Here is a 21,272-nt window from a genome sequence, read left to right as displayed (position 1 = left end):
TTTTTTTCATGAAACATTGTAAGGCACTATTTTATTATAAAAATGCATTATCCAAGTAGCTTGAACAATTCATAACAATACCAGCAATTGCATTATAAATATTAGCAAAATCGTCCTATAAATTCATAGCTGTAGAAAATAAATTATGCCGCATAAAAACAATACTATTTGTGAGTTCTTCTGTCAAATGTCAGTACTCTTCTTCGTAATATTCATATGAAGTACAGCTCAGTTACCAATGAGATTGTTCATAAATATATCAGTTTATCTGGCTCCAGTAGGCCAGATAATGTATTCATGGTGATAAGCTGTATTCATGGTGAATACTATTGTGCCTGTTAAAATAATTCAGAATAAATTTGTAAATGACAAAACTTAGCAAAGCATTTGGAAAGGGTATCATTACAGATGCAGAGCCAGCTCTTAATTGGTATTAAGCCCTTGGCCTTGTATGTATCACAAATAACATTAAAAGGTTGACATCTGCTTGTCTGATATCAAATTAGTACATGTTATTTTGACAGTTTGTTATCACAGCAAATTAAGGAATGACCAAGAAAATTGCCTGAGGTTATGCCAGAAAACAGCATGTCAGGTTCCTCGAACCCTCAAGCCCCATTGGCATGGAAAATGCTTAATATGCCCTATATGTGAATTGTGGTTGAAGATTGAGCCCAGTTTTACTTGAGTACATGGCTGTAACAAATTGTAAAGAGACATATATGGGGAAGAACTATAAAAGGTCCCTTGAAATCACCATGATTCTAGTCTTTTATGGTCATTAGAAAACTTTCCTTACTTGCGGAAAAGTGACAACAATTAGATACATGCAAAAACTAGACCTGCAGATGAAGATTGTCCTTTGTGAAAGATCTGTTTCCATCAATTGTTTTAAAAAGAAATAGTAGATTGTAAAAATGTATTTTTTTTATATTGTAGCCCACATGGGAATAATGGCAATATGCTTTGTGATCTGTTTCAACAATGCTTCACTGATGCAGTTTGGAAAGTCCATGCCTTGACTGCCAATTTGTCAAATGTTAAGTACTGTTCTAAAGTTTAGAAGAACAATGAAAAATATTCTAACATTTTGAGTTTTTTAAATCATAGCAATCAACTTCAAAGACGTCGCCTCAATCCAATGGAGGGGAAGAACACTTCTACCATCATCACTATGCAATATTAAACACCATTATGCAATATGCAATATTTAACACCAATAATTTTTTGAGGGAGATGGGGGCTCAGCATCTATGCTTAGGACCATAATGATTCTGTTAATCCAATGCACATGGTGGGTTAAGAGCTTTAAATATGGTCATCCCCTTTCCAAAGGTTCAGTACCTCAGGAGCTTCAGGAACATGATTTGTGTGCTACACATCCTAGATTGATCAATTATTGAATGATTCTTCCTGAAATCATTGTAGTTCAAGTACCACAGCATTGTAGATATAAGTTCCCTTGTACAATCCAACTTAAACCACTTTCATCTACATTGCAGATTAACCTTTGCAGGCCACACTCAGAGCAACCACTTGACTGAAAGTGATGGATGTAAAGAATGTCAAAACAAAAACATGTGCTTATCACAATAAGATGTTAAACCTCTTTTTCCACCATGCCCAGAAAGGAAATATGCTTGGAAAAAGTCAGTTCATGTCACAAGCCAGAGGTGTTTGAGCAGTGATAAGTCACTGATCTGGAATGTTAAAGGCCCTATTAAGCAAGTATTTCAAATCATAAAGATCTCATCTCCTCTTCAGAATTACACCAGTTTTAATTTTGTTTAGGCTTTGTGATATAAGGCAAATTTATTCAGAGGCATTTCATCACCCTTAGATGCCTATAACAGATGAGCGAGTTATCACTGCCGGTACAACAGGGGCATAATTAAACAACCCATTGCAAGCATACGAAGTACTGTAGTGTCCATGTATCAGAAATTAAATAACCTGAGAAGATACAGAGTAGGAGGAACAACAAGAAGGCATAAACATGGTGGGAGTGAACGAAATGTAACATCAACTTGCATCCTTATCCTGCCATGACGCACATCCCTAGTAACTAACTGTGGTACCAATACAAAATAGACCGTCGAGCCCTACTGAAGAAATCCTCTGGCAGCAGAAATCCATATGCCCTGTATAGCAAATCTATGAAGAATAGTCCATCCATTTTGCTGCTATCCATTGAGCAGTTATCATGTAGCCCAGAGTTAGACTTGATCCTCCTATTGCTTGTATTTGGTTGGTGGTGGAGAGCACAAAAGAAAATCAAGGCCATGAAGGGTACACCATCCATATTAAATACATCTGTTTATTGTTGTTGTATTCTAGTCCCATAGATGATCAATTAGTCAATGACCCTTACTTTTGATAGGGAGCAATACTCAGGCTTAGTAATGTAATGATGATGGAGGGGGTGGTGGGATCAACCTCATCCTAAAAATTAACAGTTCTATGGAAGCTTCTCAGTAGGGAATTCAATCAGTCAAGAATAAAGTCAAGGAAGTCTTTCCAGGTTGCTAAAAGAGTAGACATTTGGTGATTACGTTTTTATATGCCGTGTTCATGCTCCACTGTCAACAACATGTCCACAAACCACTCCGAATTATGTGGCACTGACGTCAACATGAATATTTTTGCTAACACTAAGGCTGAGGAGATCCACCTCCTTTTGTGTGCAGTCACCCCTGCTCTGGCAAACATATTATGTAAGATAGCCAGTGAGGCACAAACTCGGAATTCCAAACAAGTTGAACACTATAGTCCAGATCGGTGACCAATAATGCGATAAAGCAGTACATGATCATGGAATATGGACTGTGTCACAATTCATCTAGTGACATCGCCACCGCAGGTCTCTGGAATGGAATTAGTTGGCTTAAGTGTCTGGTGACCTATGCCATTCATGCAAGCTTTTAAAATAACTGAAGATTTGAGAATTACAGCTCTCTTGGACTTTGACTTCTCGCAAGTCTTTAACCATAACCTGAGGTGGTAATGGAAATGAACATTAGAATGGATCAAAGCAGAAGGGCTTCAGTTGTGATGAACGAAAAACTGGATCAATCCACTGAGTTAGAACTTTAAGAATACTGGATGTATTCATTGAACAGTCTTGAATGCTCCATAAAAGTGTAGCTAAAACTTGTTAGCAGAAAAGTGAGCAGCCATAAATCACCAGAATAGCCAGATTTTATCTCCAATTCTATATAGAATCACAAGACTTTGGTGAACATCAGTAAAGGTGTTAATTGAGTCCTTAGAGTGTCATGCAATTTACAGGCTCAACTTCTAGTGGTTTAAAGATCCTTAAAACATAAGTTACTGCTGGTACCAGTTCATTACTGCAGATCTTTGCTGGAAAAATCCAAGGATGAAGACCATGTAGTCCCAGTGGTTCTGTAAATAGTGTTGTTGTTGAGGAATTCTGAAAAGGCTAAATATGATGATGATGAATCACTGAGTGGAGTTACAAATGCAGTGTAAATGCTTTTCCTTACTCTGGTGAATGCCTCCTGTCTGGGCATGAGTTTGTGGGTAATATCCAGATGTCATGGTAGTCTCATTCCAAAGTATCTTAAAGAAGGCTTTCTAAAAATATAAAATAAATTACGACCCTTGATCCAAAATTCGGATGTGAGCTAGGCAAAAATTACATATAGTTCTATATCATTCTGATGGGCAGTAGAAAGACTGCAGTATCACATGAAAGCCTTGACTCCCTTATGTCCAGCCGCTCGAGCATCATCGTGTATTCAAAGGATTTTCTTTTTAGCTCCTACGTGGGGGTAAAGAGAGTGTCACCATTAAAATAAAGGTTATCCAGAAAGATAAAAGTTTTGGGATGTTCTTCAAGTCATCATCTGACTACATAGCGTAATTGTTTTATACCTTTTCAAGTAAAGCCTGGACTGCTTCTAGTATTCTTGGAGCTTGAAGAATGTGCTGATTATGTACAAGTGGTGATTATGGATATCTGTTGAATGGGGCATCATCTTTGAACCAGATATATATATATATATATACATATATATATATATATTACAGTACAATACTGACTAAAGAAATACGCCTTACTGCATCGTGACTGTTCCTGCCTTGTATATTTCTTAATTTTTTAAAACACGGGCAGCAAAAAAAAAAACTTGAATCATACGAGTAGAGGAAGGATTACCTCCATGAAGCAGAAGTTTGAGTAAAAAACTTCAGGAATGAGGCTGTCCATCTAAATTGATCAGAAGAGCCCTTAAAAGAACTTCATGTTGCCCCTGTTTATACTTACTTGTTCCTAAAGAAAAGAAACATACTGAAGAGATAGTTTGTGTCCCAACATTTTCACAGTTGGCAATTTGATTACCAAATAATTAAAAAACATTGCCCCTAATTCCATCCACTGGCCTTTCAAAAGACCCATTTGTGCACTGGAGTGATTATGTTCACCATCATGGCACGTAATCAACACAAACAGTAGTCTCCACCAAAGTGATACTTTCAAGTAGGATGTGGAATTACCATATGTCATATCTTCAATAATGGGAAAATCTAAGAAATATGATGCACCGGAATGGACATTGTTCTCACATCATTATGACCATTAATGGAACATATTACAGAAGAGGCCTGGTCAGAGGAGATGGTATGTCAAGTAAAGAGATATGGTGACATGTCACTTTTTCTGTTTCAATGTTAGAAAGAAGCCATGGAGATGCTCTACCCATTGCTGATTAATAGGCCTGGATGTAATTAGTTTCCCAAGAAGTCATCTGGAAGGCAATATTGAAACATTTGCTTCCCAAGAAACTTGATTTATCCACTTTTATCAACAGAAAATGGATTTGGGAATAAAAAAGGAATTGCTGCTTTAGAAAAATTTGACAAAAATAAATTGTGACTATCAAAAATTGAAACAACTGAACAGATACTTGATAAAAATTGTACACTTTACTAAATCAATAGATTAGTGGAAATAAAAAGATGTTTGCAGATCTACATCTGGCAATTGCACTTCCCTAAATCACAATTTGATGACTCAGTCTTGTTTTTGATTTCCAGCCCAATTTCCCTTAAAAAAGGCTGTCTTGATGATGAGGAATGATAAAGTAAAAAAGACTATTGAAAGGCTTATCCTGGAAATATACGTATATCAATGTTATCATGAAATGTCAATGAAGCACTTGTACCCCAAAAATGTACAAATATAAAAACTTTGTTTTAAATACATTGTCTCACTTCTTCTCATTAAAGTTTTTGTTCATCATTTATTGTCTTTGTGGAATTTCTTTACAGGTATTCCTTTCAGGATGAAGAAGACATGTTCATGGTAGTAGATCTCCTGCTTGGAGGGGACCTGCGCTATCACCTCCAACAGAACATGCGCTTCAGTGAGGAATCTGTGAAGCTTTTTGTTTGTGAGCTGGCACTGGCCCTGGATTATCTCCAAAGCAGGCACATCATTCACAGGTCAGTGGAAGTGAGGCATAATCAGTCACTTGAGAAATCAAATCTGTATATTTGTTTTATTGAACATTACAGTACCAACATTACCTAATAGGATCTATATTTATATATGTTTTTAGCTACATTTCTACTGAAAACTTGCAGAGGTTATATGTACTAAATTGCCACTTATTTTTGCTGCTCAGGTTACAAAAGCCAGAGAATATGTTTTGCCTTATACGCCTCATGGTGGATAAAATTCTGCTTGCAGATTCATTTTGTGCAAGTTCCGTGCTAGCGGAACTCAAGAGATAGAAACACTGAGACTTCTAGGTTCTTCCTAATAAACTAATAAGTCTATTTAATGTTTTCAGTCTTGTGCTGATACTGTAAGATCTGAGTGCAGTGGATCATCCCTTCCTCCATTATCTCTAATAGACAAAAATGTATAAAATATAGAAGCAATTAGGGAGGGAAAGGCAGATTGACCAGTTGTGACAATGTCAAATGAGAATTTGCTTTGTACTCAAAAATCTCAAAATATTATAAACAGGCACTAAGCATAATGCAGATAAGAATTTTAGGCAAATAAGTATAGGATGTGTGATTAACAGTGTTTAGGGTATATTTATGTTTCACTTTTTTCTTATTTTTAACCACCGAGGTGTTTATTGTTATGATTATGTTTCATATGATTTTCAGAGGAATATCACATAATAAATTATATTACATTATACAATACATGCCAACACCAGTGTGTGTGTGTACACTTTTTTTCGGGTTCGGGAAAGGACTCCACTTTATCACCAGCAGATTAAAGAGGTTCTCTGAGAGGGGCCAGGAATTACCCCAGTCTATCTAAGTTGGATCTGCATTTTCTAAGTGCCTGTGATGGGAAAGCATTCTAGAGTTATCTTCTTCTCCCCTCTATCAAAGCAATGCAGAGAAAGTGATGATCCGAGATTCAGGAGTCTGGTTAAGAAGACTTTGTTGGCGATGGTGCCTAACAATGTGAATAATAGGGATATGCTGCCAATGAGGTATTCCTTGTCTCCGGGGTCAGATTGCGGAGGTTCCTAGTATGGAGTAGCATAAAGGCAGATATATTGCAAGGGACATGTTTCGGAATGTTTATGCATGTGAAGTCCAACATGGGATTTACATAGGACGAGGTTCCAGGGACATCACCTGGTTTTCCTCCTTCAGCAGTTTTAGAGTGCTGCTCCTTTTCATGTTTCAGTGCATCCATATATTAATGAGGTTCTGAAGAGAGAATGGAAAGATGCAGACAAAATCATTCTCCCATGTTTTATGGGCAAGTTATATACAGTGCAAGATATGCGGCAAGATCTCACAGATTCTATCCCAGTTTACTAGTTAGTGGCCAGTTTTGTGGGGAGAACATCTTTGGCAGAGGATGCAGTCATCAGAGACTCTATGGATAAAAAGTGTGATGCTGCTTTATGGAATGTGTATTCTGGTTTGCATCTAGCTCAGTCTTTGATCTCCAACATTAAGTCTCACTTCAGGTCCATAGATGAAATGCTTGATTGTTCCAGTTTATTGGCGCAAAGGGAGCGTCAGGTGGAATATATGTCGGACATCTCTTTGATGCTGGGAATATTCAGGGAAGGGTACAGGTTTCAGGCTTCAGCTCTGTCAGATTCATTTGGAGTCAGACCCACTCCATGACCCTCAAAGAGTCGATTCTTGAAGCATTGACTCTCTTCTTCAGAAGGCTGTGATTGTGGAAGTTCCTCAGACGGAAAGAGGCAGGAGTTTTTAACTCCATAATCTTTATAGTGGAATAGTCCACAGGGGGTCTGAATTGTGTTGGACTTGAAAGCACTCAACACATTTGGGCAGACCCTCTCTTCAAAATGGAAACCCTGCAGAGGATAATTCCTTTGGTAGTCAAGGAGCATCTGATGTGTATGTCAGATCTACAGGCCACATATTATCAAGTCCCAGTTCATCATCAACACCAGCAGTACCTCGGGTTTTGCATCAGGGAGCCACACATTCAATTCTGGTGTTGCCTTATGGGCTGAAGTCAATACCCCGGGTGTTCATGAAGGTGGTGACTCCTTTGGTGGCATCTCTTAATTTGCAAAGAATCCACCTATATCAGTACTTGGATGACTGGCTTCTTCATGCTCCCACTAGGTCACAGCTGCCTTAAGGATCTGGCCTTGGTGTCCTCTCAGATTCAGGAACCTGGGTTTCTACTCAAATATGGTGAATGCTAGTTGACTCCTACGAGGGATCTGACTATCATATGGGCAAGGTTGTGTATGGATCTCAACAGAGTTTTGCTTCCAGCAACTAGGGCAGTGGTTTTGAGGTCTCTGTCCTTGAGAGTGATGGGTTGCCGCTCCCAGTATGTCAGTGTTTGAGATTGCTGGGGCACATGTTGGCAGAGGTCTTGACAGTTTCCTGGGCTAGTTTTCATCTTCATCCCCTGTGGTCCCATTTTCATTCTTTTTGGGACCCAAAGTCAGGGAATTTCAAATGTATGGTTCAAGTGACTGCGGGGATCATCGAGTTACTGAGGTGGTTGACTCTGCTGGACTCTCCTTTCAAGGACATGGTACTTTAGAAAGATCCTCCTATGGTTCTCAAAGTGGATACCAGCTCCTTTGGGTGAGGAGACAACCCTGAGAGACAGGTCACGGCGGGCGAGCTAGTCTCTGCAGGAGGACAGGCGCTCCTCCAATTGGAAGGAACCCATGGCTATGTACAGGGCAGTGATGGGATTCTTGTAGGTTGCAATCTAGTGGTCAGTTCAGACAATCTGAACAATCCGGGGGAGATCCAGTCGAGTTCACTGGATTCTGTTGCCACCCTGCTGTTTCACTGGGGGAAAGGCACTTGCAGTCTGTGGTGGGGGTGCATATCAGAAGGGTGGACAATGGGGTGGCGGATTTCCTTAGCCGGTCCTTTCCTCCTTCCCAAGAAATCTCTCTAACCAGGGCAGTTTGTCTTCAGCTGTGTGAGAGGTTTGGTGTGCCCTTTCTACTCCTGTTTGCTCCCTTTCTCAATGTGCAAGTTCCCAGCATTTCGTCTCCCAATCCACAGGAGGTAGCCCTGGAGGGTAGATGCTTTGACCCTACCATGGCCAGATTAACTGTTGAATTATTTCCTCTAATTCCTCTGTTTCCCAACTTGCTGACCAGGCTGTTGGGGAAGCTAGGGTGATGGTGGTTGTGGTCTCGTTTTGGCCCAGGTACTCATGGTTTTCCAGGTTCAAATTCTTGGCAATCCGGGGTCTGTGGGTGATTCCATATTCTGCCTCCCCTCTCAAGTCCTCCTCCTTCCTGTCTCTGCAGAGGCTACGTCTTTTGGTTTGGAAGTTGAGAGGAGGATTTACAATAGAAAGGACTAGCCTAGCATTTATCTTAAGGAACTCAGCAGTCCAGTAGGCCATCTACTTTGAAGTCGTATGACTTTGGAATTGGGGTAGTTTTCAGCGATGAAGTAAGCCACCCAGCTTTACCCGCTTGACTCTCATCTAAATGATGTGCTGCGTTTTTTGTGGGAAGGGTTTGAAAAACATCTGGCAGTTTCCATATTATGTGCCCAGTTGGGGGCTATTAGAGCTTTCAATTCTCCTTGGGGCAATTTGGCTAATGCAGGAGCTTGGTGGCAAAGTGAGTGCAGACTTTTTCTCTGTCCCAGCCTCTGATAAAAACTGTGTTTCCTTTGTGGGATTTGCCGCTGGTTCTGAAGGCATTGGTCTGTCTTTGTTTTGAACCTTTGGAGTTGATGGATATTAAGTTTGTGACCTTTAAAGTTGTGGTGGCCATAACTTCTGCTCATAGAATTGGGGACTCTGATGGCTCTGGAGCCTTTTTTGCATTTTTCTGATAATGAGGCAGTTCACCATCTGGATTCTTCTTTTTTTCCCAAGTAGAATCTCAGTTTCATAAGACTCAGGAAGTGGTTCTTCCGGCCCTGTGTGCTGAGCCTGGTTCTTCTTTGGAGGACCATAGTCTTTGTTAGATGTGAAAAGAACACTGACGGTCTATCTGGGTAAGACAAAATCCTTTTCTAAGATGGATTATTTTTCTTACTTGGGACCTCTTCCCGAGGTGATGAGGCTTCTTTATCCATCAGTTGATGGATCAAGAAGGTGATTTCTCTGACTTATTCTTTGTCTGGTACCCCAACTCTATCATGGTTTTAGGGGGTTGGTGCCACTTGGGCGGAATTGAAGAGGGTGTCCATTTCCGAGATTTGTCAGGCAGTTGCATGGGCTACCCCGAATATCTTTGTTAAACATTACACATTGCAGAATGTTTTATGTGATTATAACAATTTGGTATAGTTGCTTTGCATTCTGAGGTGTCTTAATTTCCCCTGATATGGATACATCTCTATTGGGTGCTGCATTGTTATGATGGTACCTTTGTGTGGTTTCTTCTTTGCCCTATGAAAGCTGGGTTGTACTGCCTAGCTATCCTCACTTGTGATGAAGGGAATGAGGATAAGGCGGATCTGGGGAAAATGTCTTATTACTTACTGGTAATCTTCGTTACTCCTGCTCCTGTTGTCCTCGTCCTATTCATATGTCCCTCCCTCCCTCCAGGTTTGCCTGGCTTCTTATGGTGGGGGTTTGGCAGTTCAGAAGGAATGAGGGTAAGTACTGCTTATGTAGCGTCCAGCAGCCGGGCGTGGAGCCGTAGGTATAAGCATTCCTCTGTTCTTTTTTTTTGTATAGTGAGATAGTAATTTCTCACTTGTGATGAATGGGAGGAGGACAACCGGACCTGAGCAATGAAGATTACCGGTAAGGAATGAGACATGCTACAGGATGTGATTCCTCAAATATCGGGCTATAAGGTATTTTATTAATTTATACAGAGGGTTTGACAAACATAAGACTAGTAGGCCTTACGTGACACACAGGTAAATAAAATCTATGTCTCAGTCACGCAAAGCACACAAGTGGGATATAGCATTTTCCAGGGATGTTCTTTAAACATAGCAGAGTGCTGCGCAGATACGCCAAAAAAATAATGAAAATGTGTGTATTCCCATGTACTGAGCAGAAGGACTGATTGGTGTCAGATTAAACTCATTATATTAGTTTCAACTACAGTGTGGCGCGATTTAGTGCCCATTTAGAAACCCAAAAGGTTGAAAAGGCAAATAAACAGGCAAAAAAAAAAGATTTAGTTAAAACAAGGAGTGGAGAAAGCAAAATGTGGTTAGTTCGCCTAATGAGGTGGTTTGCCTATAGCAGTAAATTAAAGAAGAAATAGAAACAAGTGAAGTTTTTATCGACAAAAACAAGTCATTGACTTTAACTTTTACTGGTGGAGCCACAAGAATCAATATATAAATACCATACTTGTAGATAAGCGCTCCTAGTTCACAGGGATCTAGCCACTTTGGGATATTCAACCACTTTGGGATTTCTGTGCCAGGAATGTCAGCGCTATTAATTCAATATGTTGTAGGATATTTAACAGTTTTGCCTTGACAATCGAATAACAATCTGACTTCTAACAAAATACCTATTTTACAACTATTAATAATGGTCATATCACAAACTAATGCCCTTACATCCCTAGTGCCTCCCATGACACCGGCTAGGGGTAACAACAAGACCCGGAGCTTTAAACGGACGGGGAATAAAATGACAACTGAATAAATGATGGTGAAGGAAAGATAGAAGCAATCGTGTAGTATCTCATTAAAAAAATAGACCAGTTAAAAATCTGTGTCCTGCTGAGTTTACAAAAAAACAACTAAACAAATCCATAAGTGCTATGGTACTAAGTTTTCCAAAAAGTTCCATGGACTGCCCACGTCATCCACTAGCGCCCCTCATTTCCCCCACTAGTGCTATCCAAATACAACACTGGCACTGCCCATTTCCACCACTGGTGCAACCTGCTGTCTGCATGTTCACCACCTAAGCCGTTGGTGCTCCCAGCACTTAGGGGCATATATAAAAGCCCCTTGCACCACACTAGCATAATTTTTTTACGCTAATGTGGCGTTAAGTTGGACATTCCCCCGCACCATATTTACAAAGTGGTGCAATGCATGCATTGCTCCACTTTGTAACCCCTTGTGCCACATTATGCCTGCGCCAGGCAGAATCTATGCAAGTGGGGTGTTCCCCCGCAGGGAGGCCCAGAAAAATGGCACAGTGAAATTTAAAAGCTTTCACTGTGCCATTTTTAGCATCATTTTTAATGTCCGCCTGAGGCAGGGGTTATGGTGAGGCTGCCATTGTTTTCAATGGGCATCCCTTGACTTTGCAGTATTAGAGCCATACCTTTTGGTGCTAATCCTGCAAAGCGCCACAATAGCATCAACATTTTTGACACTGGTGTCCTAACGAGGGCCATATTGTAAATACGGATCCACATGGTGACATTAAGGGGGGGGCGCAGGACGATGCAAGAAAAGTGGCGCATTAGGACTGATACACCACTTTCTTGTAAACATGCCCCTTAGTTTATTAAAGATTATGGCCCTCATTTTAACATTGGTGGTAAATGCCGCCTACCGCCGTGGTGACGGCTGCCAAAAGACTGTCACTGCAGCTTACATCCATATGCCAAATTATGACCACAGCCGGACTTTCGCCACAAGAAGGGCGGAAATCTGGCTGTGGCCATACTGGAGGATGGTGGTAAGGTGGCGCTGCTGCCACCAGCAGTGCCACGCCGGTAGACCGCCGCCAGCTGTATTATTGCAAATAATACTGCCTGGCGGTGTTCTGATAGCGTTAGCAGCGCCCCATCCCGTTTCCTGCTGAAAGACCCCCTGGATGCAGGTAAGTTGGGCTTCCGACAGAGGAGGTGGGTGGGGGGTGTTGTGTGTAGGGGGGGTTGTGTGCATGAATGTGTGAGTGTGTGCCTGAGTGTGTCTGTGTGTGTAGTGTTGTTTGCGTGGGTGTATGCATGTGTGTGTATGCATGTATGAATGGAAATGTGAATGCATGTCAGTGTGAATGTGTGTACAGATGTGTGCGAGAATGAATGGATGCATGTGTGAATTAATTAGTGTATGCCAGTGTGAGTGAGTGTGTGTATGCATGGTGTGTGTCTGCGAGTGTGCGTGAAGGGGGATGGGGGATCAGAAGGGGGGAGCATAGATGGAGGGGGAGGGTGGGCGGCATCTGGAGAGTATTTGGGGGGGCTGGGTGAGCCTCCTACCAGTGACAGGGAAGGTATTCCCTGTCACTGGTAGAACCTACCACCATGGTTTTCATGGCATTGCAAACCCCACGAAAACCAGGGCGGTAGGCAGGCTCAAATTGCCGCCGGCGGTACAATAGTGGCCGCCGGGTGGGAGATTGTTATCTCCGGTCTGGCGGTTACTACCGCCATGGCAGTAGGAACGGTAAATTGGCAAGTTGGCTGCAGCCATCACGCCAATGTCATAATGTGGCGGTATGTAATGCCAGCCTGTTGGCGGTACTACCGCCACATTATCACCTACCGCCGGTGTCATAATGACCTCCTATGTGTTGGGGCCCAGTATTTTTTTCAGAAGCCTGCAACAGGCACTATTAAAGGTCGGAGTGCCTAATACCAATCCTCTTGATTCCACTTCTTGCTTTTTTAATCCAGTTTCAAGCACACCCTCACTCTTTACCCCGTGCTTATGGGTTATGTTTCTTCCCTGCTTTCTCGATTTGTTGCTGGTTTTCTGTCTTTCTTTTTCTCCTTCTCTCCTCTTCTGTTTGTGTTACTCCCATAAATATATGACAAAAAATGAACCGTGATGGTGCAAACTAACTCTGGTCTAGTAAACTGGACAAAACCTAATATGTTAGATCAGTAGCAACTGGTGTTTATCTTAAAGGAGTGGGGTGTTTTACCTGGTTAGTTCTGAGGAGTTCTGAAATATGGGCTCAAATATTGTATTTTAAAGCACACGTTTCATTCAAATACTGTAGAATGCCAAAGAACTGTCAAAGAACAATATGCCAAAAGGAAGCAGGAACTTAGAATTTAAATGAATCTCTGTTGTTGTGCAAAGTGTTAGGGGGTTCTTTTAGCTTGTGCTCTGCATCTTTATGAACTCACAGGCTACTTCTTAGGACCCAACTGGTGGATGTCTGCATAGACTAATTGCCTTTATGATTATTTTTTAGCCAAATGGGACAGTGTTTTCGCTTTTAGTCATAAAGGTTAGCATTGGCGACCAATATTGAGCGGCAGAAGGCAGAATGAACTGTTCATTTAATAACTGTAGCAAATTGAAGGCAATGCAGTTTGTAATGTCTCGTTTTTTCTAGCTTGTACTTAAATTAGGAAGAACATTAAGTCCATGCAGGGTTACATATTCACATTTCTTATTACCATGTCAGCCAGTGAAGTGCTCATCACCATGCTGCAATCTTCTGGCTTTCTACCCACTGTGTTTTGCACTACACGGCAGGTCACAGCATGAACGTCAATTCACCAAAATGCCAGGGATAGCGGAAGTGATATCACATGCTCTTTGACCTTCAATTTCATTCACCCACACATGCCTACACATACACATATTCACACTTACACACACTCTATTTCACACAAACACACACTCATTCTCAAGCAGACACACAACATGCATTTAAAAGCAGTGGCGGCTGCCAGTGAACGGGAGTGGCGGGGTGGGGGGTTAAAAAAAAATACACTTACCTCCTGGAGACGCATTTGTGTCTTCAATGTACCTCGTTCTCTTCCTGGGAAGCGCACAGGCTTTAAGCCAATCACACCACTGCTGTCACCAGCATGACAGCAGCATTGTGATTGGTGTGAACGGCCTGCTTCGCCGCTCACAGAGGGACTTAAGGCCTGTGCACTTTCTCCTCCCAGCTGTGCAATACAGCCGGATTGAGAAATGGAAAGTGGGCATGTGTGTTTGCCGGCCCAACATGGCTGGCTAAACAGACATGCGCACTTATTGCACACACAAAACTCCCCTCCAGTTCTCCTCTGGTCCATTCCTGCCCAGTCCGCCCCAACCCGCTCAGGAAAAATAAAATGATAACATAGTGTTATTATCATTTTATTTTTCCTTTTGCTGCATGCAGTGGGGCGATGCTCCTCCACCTTAGTGGAGAAGCTGTTGCGATTTAAAAGCAGTTTTTACTCACTTCAGCTGCCAGGGAGTGCCAAAGTCCAGCTAACTGTATTTATTTCACACTAATAGAGAATAATTAAACATTATTTGCTGTTTGTGTAACAAAAAAATGAGAGAAAACAACGAGAAGGGAGACTCAAGAGTTGTCCGTAAGCATGCACTGCCATTATGCTCCTGTCACTGATTTTGCCACCTCTGAAACCAGGGGTCGCAATGGGCAAACCAGAGGTTGCAGCTGCGACCCCTGGAGACCCCTCAATAACGTTTATGGGTCACGTCACATCACAACAGCATCAACTCACATTGTTCACTGCTGGTCAGTAGGTCCCAACAGTGCAATGGGAGTTTCTTGGAGTCCAGCCAGTCTGAAATTGAGATAGAGGCTGCCAGACACATGCAGTTTGCTGCAGTGCCTCAGGTGGACATGTAAGCACAGAGGTGCTCCACTTACAGTGGTAGGAAAGCTGAACGAACATTCTTTGTGTGCTTTTCTCTTTACGGAAATCAAGAAAGTTGAAGAAACATATGTGGTGCTGTCTACTGTGCTAATAAATTGTATTAATGTGTCCTTCTCACAAGGAAACCATGCTTAGCATGTTCCTTTCTTTGTAACATCCAAGGCCATTTGCACAAGTATTTTCTAGGGACCATTCATTATCTGAACTGACTATTGTATCTGTAATATATGAAATTCATGTCATCTCCTTTATTTCATATGCACACCTCTTTATTGATGTGCAATAAAGAAGGTGTTTACTAGCTGTATCTTACATGATGTAAGTTGTTTATGTGAATGTATCTTTGTTAATCCAGCCCTATTAGCTCATGTCTCAGCACACTGAGTGTGTGATTTTCTGTATAAAACCACAAACAAATTATTTTGGGCAATGTGCCATTCTTCATGGCACACTCTTGGGAGACATATTTTGTCAGTCCTCTTAACTACATGTTAGTTCTGGCTCTGTTTGCTGGACCTTATATTAATGCTTCTTATATTGTTTGATTTTGACTTATTGCTGATTCGGCATGATTTAACTAACAACTTATTTGCTTCTGTAATGAACTTAGCTGTGAATAAACCCTTAGGGCTTTTACTTGAATTCTTGTCTTTTGAAACTTTCATTATTGGCATTGGATTTAGCGTTATGAAGACTCAGATAACCCTGATCCTACATCTCAGCCCTCCTTCTTGTTTTAAATTAAAGAGCATATGCTTATTGTCACACTGTCGGAAATGCATTATCAGGGTGCCTAGACTCAGACACTAAAGGAAATAAACATTTCTCACAGGCAAACACTCTTTATCAGAAAAGCTATGATAGGGGTATTCATCTGTTCATGGTTTGTGCTGTATGGTAAGTAATCTTCCTGCTTCGTAAATGGGTGACAGCGCATGTTGTTAAACTTTATTTACAGTCCACCCTGATAGAAAAACCATATTCAATTTATCAACTTTCAGTGTTGGTTTCTTATAAGTGATGCTGAGACTGATTTATCAAGGCTTTACACCAGAACAAAGTCACAAAAAGTGATGCAAACCGGCAAAAGCTAAATAAGGTGCTTACATTCCAGTACATAAATTTTTTGCTCTGCAAAGTTGTCTAAAAGTGATGTAAAATAGCGCTTGTGTGTAGGAGGATGGCCTGGCTTGTAGTGGGTACCAGAGGTACTTACACCTTGTGCCAGGTCTCCCTTATTAGTGTAGAAGAGGTGTTTCTAGCAGCTTAGACTGATAGAAGGTAGCTATAGCAGAGCAGCTTAGGCTGAACTAGGAGTCATGTAACGCTCCTACTATACCACTGGTGTCATATGCACAATATCATAAGAAAACACAATACACAGATATGCTAAAAATAAAGGTACTTTATTTTTATGACAATATGCCAAAAGTATCTCAGTGAGAACCCTCAGTATGAGGATAAGATATATACACAAGATATATGTACACAAACCAAAATTATGCAGATAATAGCAAAAGGAAGTAATGCAAGCAATGTAAAGTTACAGTAGATTGCAATAGGAGCACATAGGTATAGGGGCAACACAAACCATATACTCCAAAAGTGGAATGCGGACCACAAATTGACCCTAAACCTATGTGAGCTTGTAGAGGGTCGCTGGGACTGTAAGAAAACAGTGAGGGTTAGAAAAATAGCCCACCCCAAGACCCTGAAAGGTAGGTGTAAAGTGCACCTACTACCCCCAGAGAGCACAGAAGTCGTGATAGGGGGATCTGCAGAAAGAACAAACACCAGCAATGCAACAACAGTGGATTTCCGGACCTGAGTACCTGTAAGACAAGAGTACCAAGTCCAAGAGTCGCAACAGTGTTGAGAGTGGGCAGGAGCCCAGGAAATGCCAGCTGAGGGTACAAGGAAGCTGCCACCTGTTGGAAGAAGCTTGGTGTTCTGCAAGAAAGAAGAGGACTAGGAACTTCCCCTTTGGAGGATGGATGTCCCACGTCGTGAAGAAGCTTGCAGAGGTGTTCCCATGCAGAAAGACTGCAAACAAGCCTAGTTAGCTGCAAGGGTCGCGGTTAGGGTTTTTGGATGCTGCTGTGGCCCAGGAGGGACCAGGATGTCGCCACTTGGATGAGGAGACAGAAGGGGCACCCAGCAAGTCAGGAAGCCCTCACAGAAGCAGGCAGCACCCGCAGAAGTACCTGTACAGGCACTTAGAAGAAAAGTGAACCGGAGTCCACCCGAAGTCACAAAAGGGAGTCCCACGACGCCGGAGGATAACTCATAAGGTTTTGCACTGCAGGTTAGAGTGTCGGGACCCAGGCTTGGCTGTGCATGAAGGAAATCCTGGAAGAGTGCACAGGAGCCGGAGCAGCTGCAAATCACGCGGTACCCAGCAATGCAGTCTAGCGTGGGGAGGCAAGGACGTACTTCCATCAAATTTGGACTGAAGAGTCACTGGACTGTGGGAGTCACTTGGACAGAGTTGCTGAGTTCCAGGGACCACGCTCGTCATGTTGAGAGGGGACCCAGAGGACCGGTGATGCAGTCTTTTGTTGCCTGCGATTGCAGGGGGAAGATTCAGTCGACTCACGGGAGATTTCTTCAGAGCTCCTGGTGCAGAGAGGAGGCAGGCTACCCCCAGAGCATGCACCACGTGGAAACAGTCGAGAAAGCCGGCAGGATGAAGTGATACAAGGTTGCTAGTAGTCATCTTGCTACTTTGTTGCAGTTTTGCAGGCGTCCTGAGCAGTCAGCGGTCGATCCTTTGGCAGAAGGTGAAGAGGGAGATGCAGAGGAACTCTGATGAGCTCTTGCATTCGTTATCTGGTGAGATCCCCAAAGCAGAGACCCTAAATAGCCAGAAAAGGAGGTTTGGCTACCTAGGAAGGAGGATTGGCTACCAAGAGAGGTAAGAGCCTACCAGAAGGAGCCTCTGACGTCACCTGCTGGCACTGGCCACTCAGAGCAGTCCAGTGTGCCACAGACACCTCTGTTTCCAAGATGGCAGAGGTCTGGGACACACTGGAGGAGCTCTGGGCACCTCCCCTGGGAAGTGCAGGTCAGGGGAGTGGTCACTCCCCTTTCCTTTGTCCAGTTGTGCGCCAGAGCAGGGCTGGGGGATCCCTGAACCGGTGTAGACTGGCTTATGCTTTGATGGGCACCATCTGTGCCCATCAAAGCATTTCCAGAGGCTGGGGGAGGCTACTCCTCCCCAGCCCTCACACCTATTTCCAAAGGGAGAGGGTGTTACACCCTCTCTCAGAGGAAGTCCTTTGTTCTGCCTTCCTGGGCCAGGGCTGCCTGGACCCCAGGGGGGCAGAAACCTGTCTGAGGGGTTGGCAGCAGCTGCAGTGCAAACCCTGAAAAGGCAGTTTGGCAGTACCCGGGTTCTGTGCTAGAGACCGGGGGATCATGGAATTGTCCCCCAATGCCAGAATGGCATTGGGTGACAATTCCATGATCTTAGACATGTTACATGGCCATGTTCGGAGTTACCATAGGTGACTTATAAGTTACTTAAGTGCAGTGGTAAATGGCTGTGAAATAACGTGGACGTTATTTCACTCAGGCTGCACTGGCAGGCCTGTGTAAGAATTGTCAGAGCTCCCTATGGGTGGCAAAAGAAATGCTGCAGCCCATAGGGATCTCCTGGAACCCCAATACCCTGGGTACCTCAGTACCATATACTAGGGAATTATATGGGTGTACCAGTATGCCAATGTGAATTGGTAAATTTAGTCACTAGCCTGTTAGTGACAAATTTGGAAAGCAGAGAGAGCATAACCACTGAGGTTCTGGTTAGCAGAGCCTCAGTGAGACAGTTAGGCATCACACAGGGAACACATACATATAGGCCACAAACTTATGAGCACTGGGGTCCTGGCTAGCAGGGTCCCAGTGACACATAAGAAACATACTGACAACATAGGGTTTTCACTATGAGCACTGGGCCCTGGCTAGCAGGATCCCAGTGAGACAGTGAAAACACCCTGACATATACTCACAAACAGGCCAAAAGTGGGGGTAACAAGGTTAGAAAGAGGCTACTTTCTCACAATGTGTTACTTTGCATTAAGGTAGCATTCTATGGATGGTACATGGGCATTTCTATGCTACCACTCATGGGGTTTTGATGCAAAGTCCTATCTACTAACATTTGTAGATAGAGCTTTGCTGCAAACAAATGCCTCCTTGATGCAAGCACCAAGCAGGAGAAAAATTAAGCTTTACTTGTACGTTGCACCTTACAAAGGGAGGTACATTTCAAGTTTGTCTTAGCATAGTAGTTTTTACTGGAAGGGTACCCTCCCTGTACAAAATGGGAGTAGTGCGGAGCTGGGGTAGGTACTGCAGTAAACGCTGGTCCTCTTTCAAATCAATAGATTTATTGGATTCTGCAAGCCCATTGCTATCCCTAATTGGCCCATCCTTTCAATTCAAGGAGGGTTCCTGGTCTACATTGCATACCATCTAAATATCACATGATATTTGTCATATATGACAGTGAGGATTAGGTATGCCAGCCTGGCGAAGATGAAAGCCCGATAATGAAGCATGTCACCGAAAGGGGAGTGAGGGCTCCTGTTCCCAATTTTGAACACTTATAGGGACCAGTTGACTCCTCCTCAAATTGGTAGTGAGGAGTCACACTTACCATAGAACTGTGCATCCACGTTTATTTTGCCAAAATATACACTACTTTGCACACCAGAGTGGCATGGCACTACGCAGCCTAAAAGTGCATTAGGTCTTGGGAATAGAGCAGCAGCACCATATCCTACTAGATTGGTGCTGTCCTTCTCCCTCATGCAATGCAGTGCAGAAATTTGGTTTCTTTGCTGTGTTGCATGAAATATTCTTACACTTTCCCCTTTGTATTTCATGGCACGTTTGTTAAACTTTTGAACCAGAACTTTGTGATACAAGATGAATGAAGAATGCAATTTCTAAATCACTAGCACAATTTAGGAATGCATACTAAAACTCTGGGATCACAAATCCATAATGACCCGAAAAATGACTGAAAAAATGTACCTTGAAGAATATGAAATTTAGATATCAAATTGATAGAGATAGTTTTTTTCCACTTTGAAGCAATGACACCAGCACAGGTGGAATTTGGAAAAAAATGTATTGCCAAATGAGGAATTAATGTAATCTAATAAAAGGAGCAATGTGATATATATTTTCAAATGAGGACATTCATGAAGTTAGGAGACGTTACTTATACCTTGACAAAATGAATAAAAATCAGATTTGAAACAATTTACTAAGCTCTGAAGTCCCATGGCCTAGTTTGGGGACAAAACACATGGGTTGTGTTCTTCTTCATATTACTGAGTGAAATAAAAAAAATACTTCGGAACCACATATGATTGGAATCTTGAGCTTCTTACTCAACTCACTGGATATCTTTGTGTGCAGTCAAATAACAATGTACATTTGAGCTGTTGATGTCTTAGTGTGTGCTCTTTTCAGTTTTGTTGTGGGAGAGATGAACAGTCTTAGTACATGCAGTCATATTCTGCTCTCCCCCTTTGATGCAATGAAGCACAGCATAGCAACTTTGGTCAAACCAGTTGCATGTCATAGAACATCTATTGCCATTTACAAAGGAGCTGAAGACAGAGCTATTCCAACTGTAGATGTTCACTGATGCCAACACTGTTCTGAGAGCTTGCATTTCTGAGGACCTTAAGCAAGTTTTAAGTAGGAAGGGTGATGAATTCCGCTCCGCGATTCCCTGTGTAATGCTGAGTTCCAGCCAAATTCCGCTGACCTCGGCATGACAGAGTTTTTTCTTGCACGTTGCTCACCAACTGTAAGTTTGTATGTGAGAATTTGCATCCCCTAGCACCACTTTTTGGCACTAAGATGGAATCCAGCAAGATTTTCCCAACATGGGTAGCTGTGACCATTCTCATTGGGACCATTTGCAGTAGAAAATCTACTTGAGTGGCAGCAAAACCAACTTGAGCAGCAGTGCCCTCACGCATGTCGCATAGTGCCATTTGCACTCATTTCTCAATTTCTCAGCATAGAGCAAGCTCATGGCACTAAAAAATTAGGGCGGTCAGCATGACATGATGTTTTCCATGTGCTCACAGAACTCCGCAGAATCTCACAGAGTTTTTAATGTAACTACGTGGAATTCCACGGTTTGAAAACCTAGTTTCACCCACCCCTAGTTATAAGTGGAAGAATGATGAAAGGGGTGACAATGATGATTTTTCCTTTATGCATGTTTGAAGGCAGTGAAGTGCCCTAATA

At 42.4% G+C, this 21,272-nt stretch overlaps 1 protein-coding gene across 1 annotated transcript in view; it reads left to right on the top strand.

Moving 5' to 3' along the window:
- Positions 1-21,272, top strand: part of STK32A (serine/threonine kinase 32A) — a 651,463-nt gene that overhangs the window by 310,738 nt on the left and 319,453 nt on the right. Inside the window, exon 5 of the mRNA XM_069244672.1 lies at positions 5,293-5,466. Coding sequence (XP_069100773.1) covers positions 5,293-5,466 — 174 coding nt within the window. The remainder of the gene's footprint in view (positions 1-5,292; positions 5,467-21,272) is intronic.

Source organism: Pleurodeles waltl, chromosome 7, assembly GCF_031143425.1.
Source record: "Pleurodeles waltl isolate 20211129_DDA chromosome 7, aPleWal1.hap1.20221129, whole genome shotgun sequence".
In the NCBI taxonomy this organism is placed as follows: Eukaryota; Metazoa; Chordata; class Amphibia; order Caudata; family Salamandridae; genus Pleurodeles; species Pleurodeles waltl.
The sequence above is the reverse complement of the archived record's forward strand: the minus strand, read 5'-3'. Positions and strand labels throughout refer to the sequence as shown.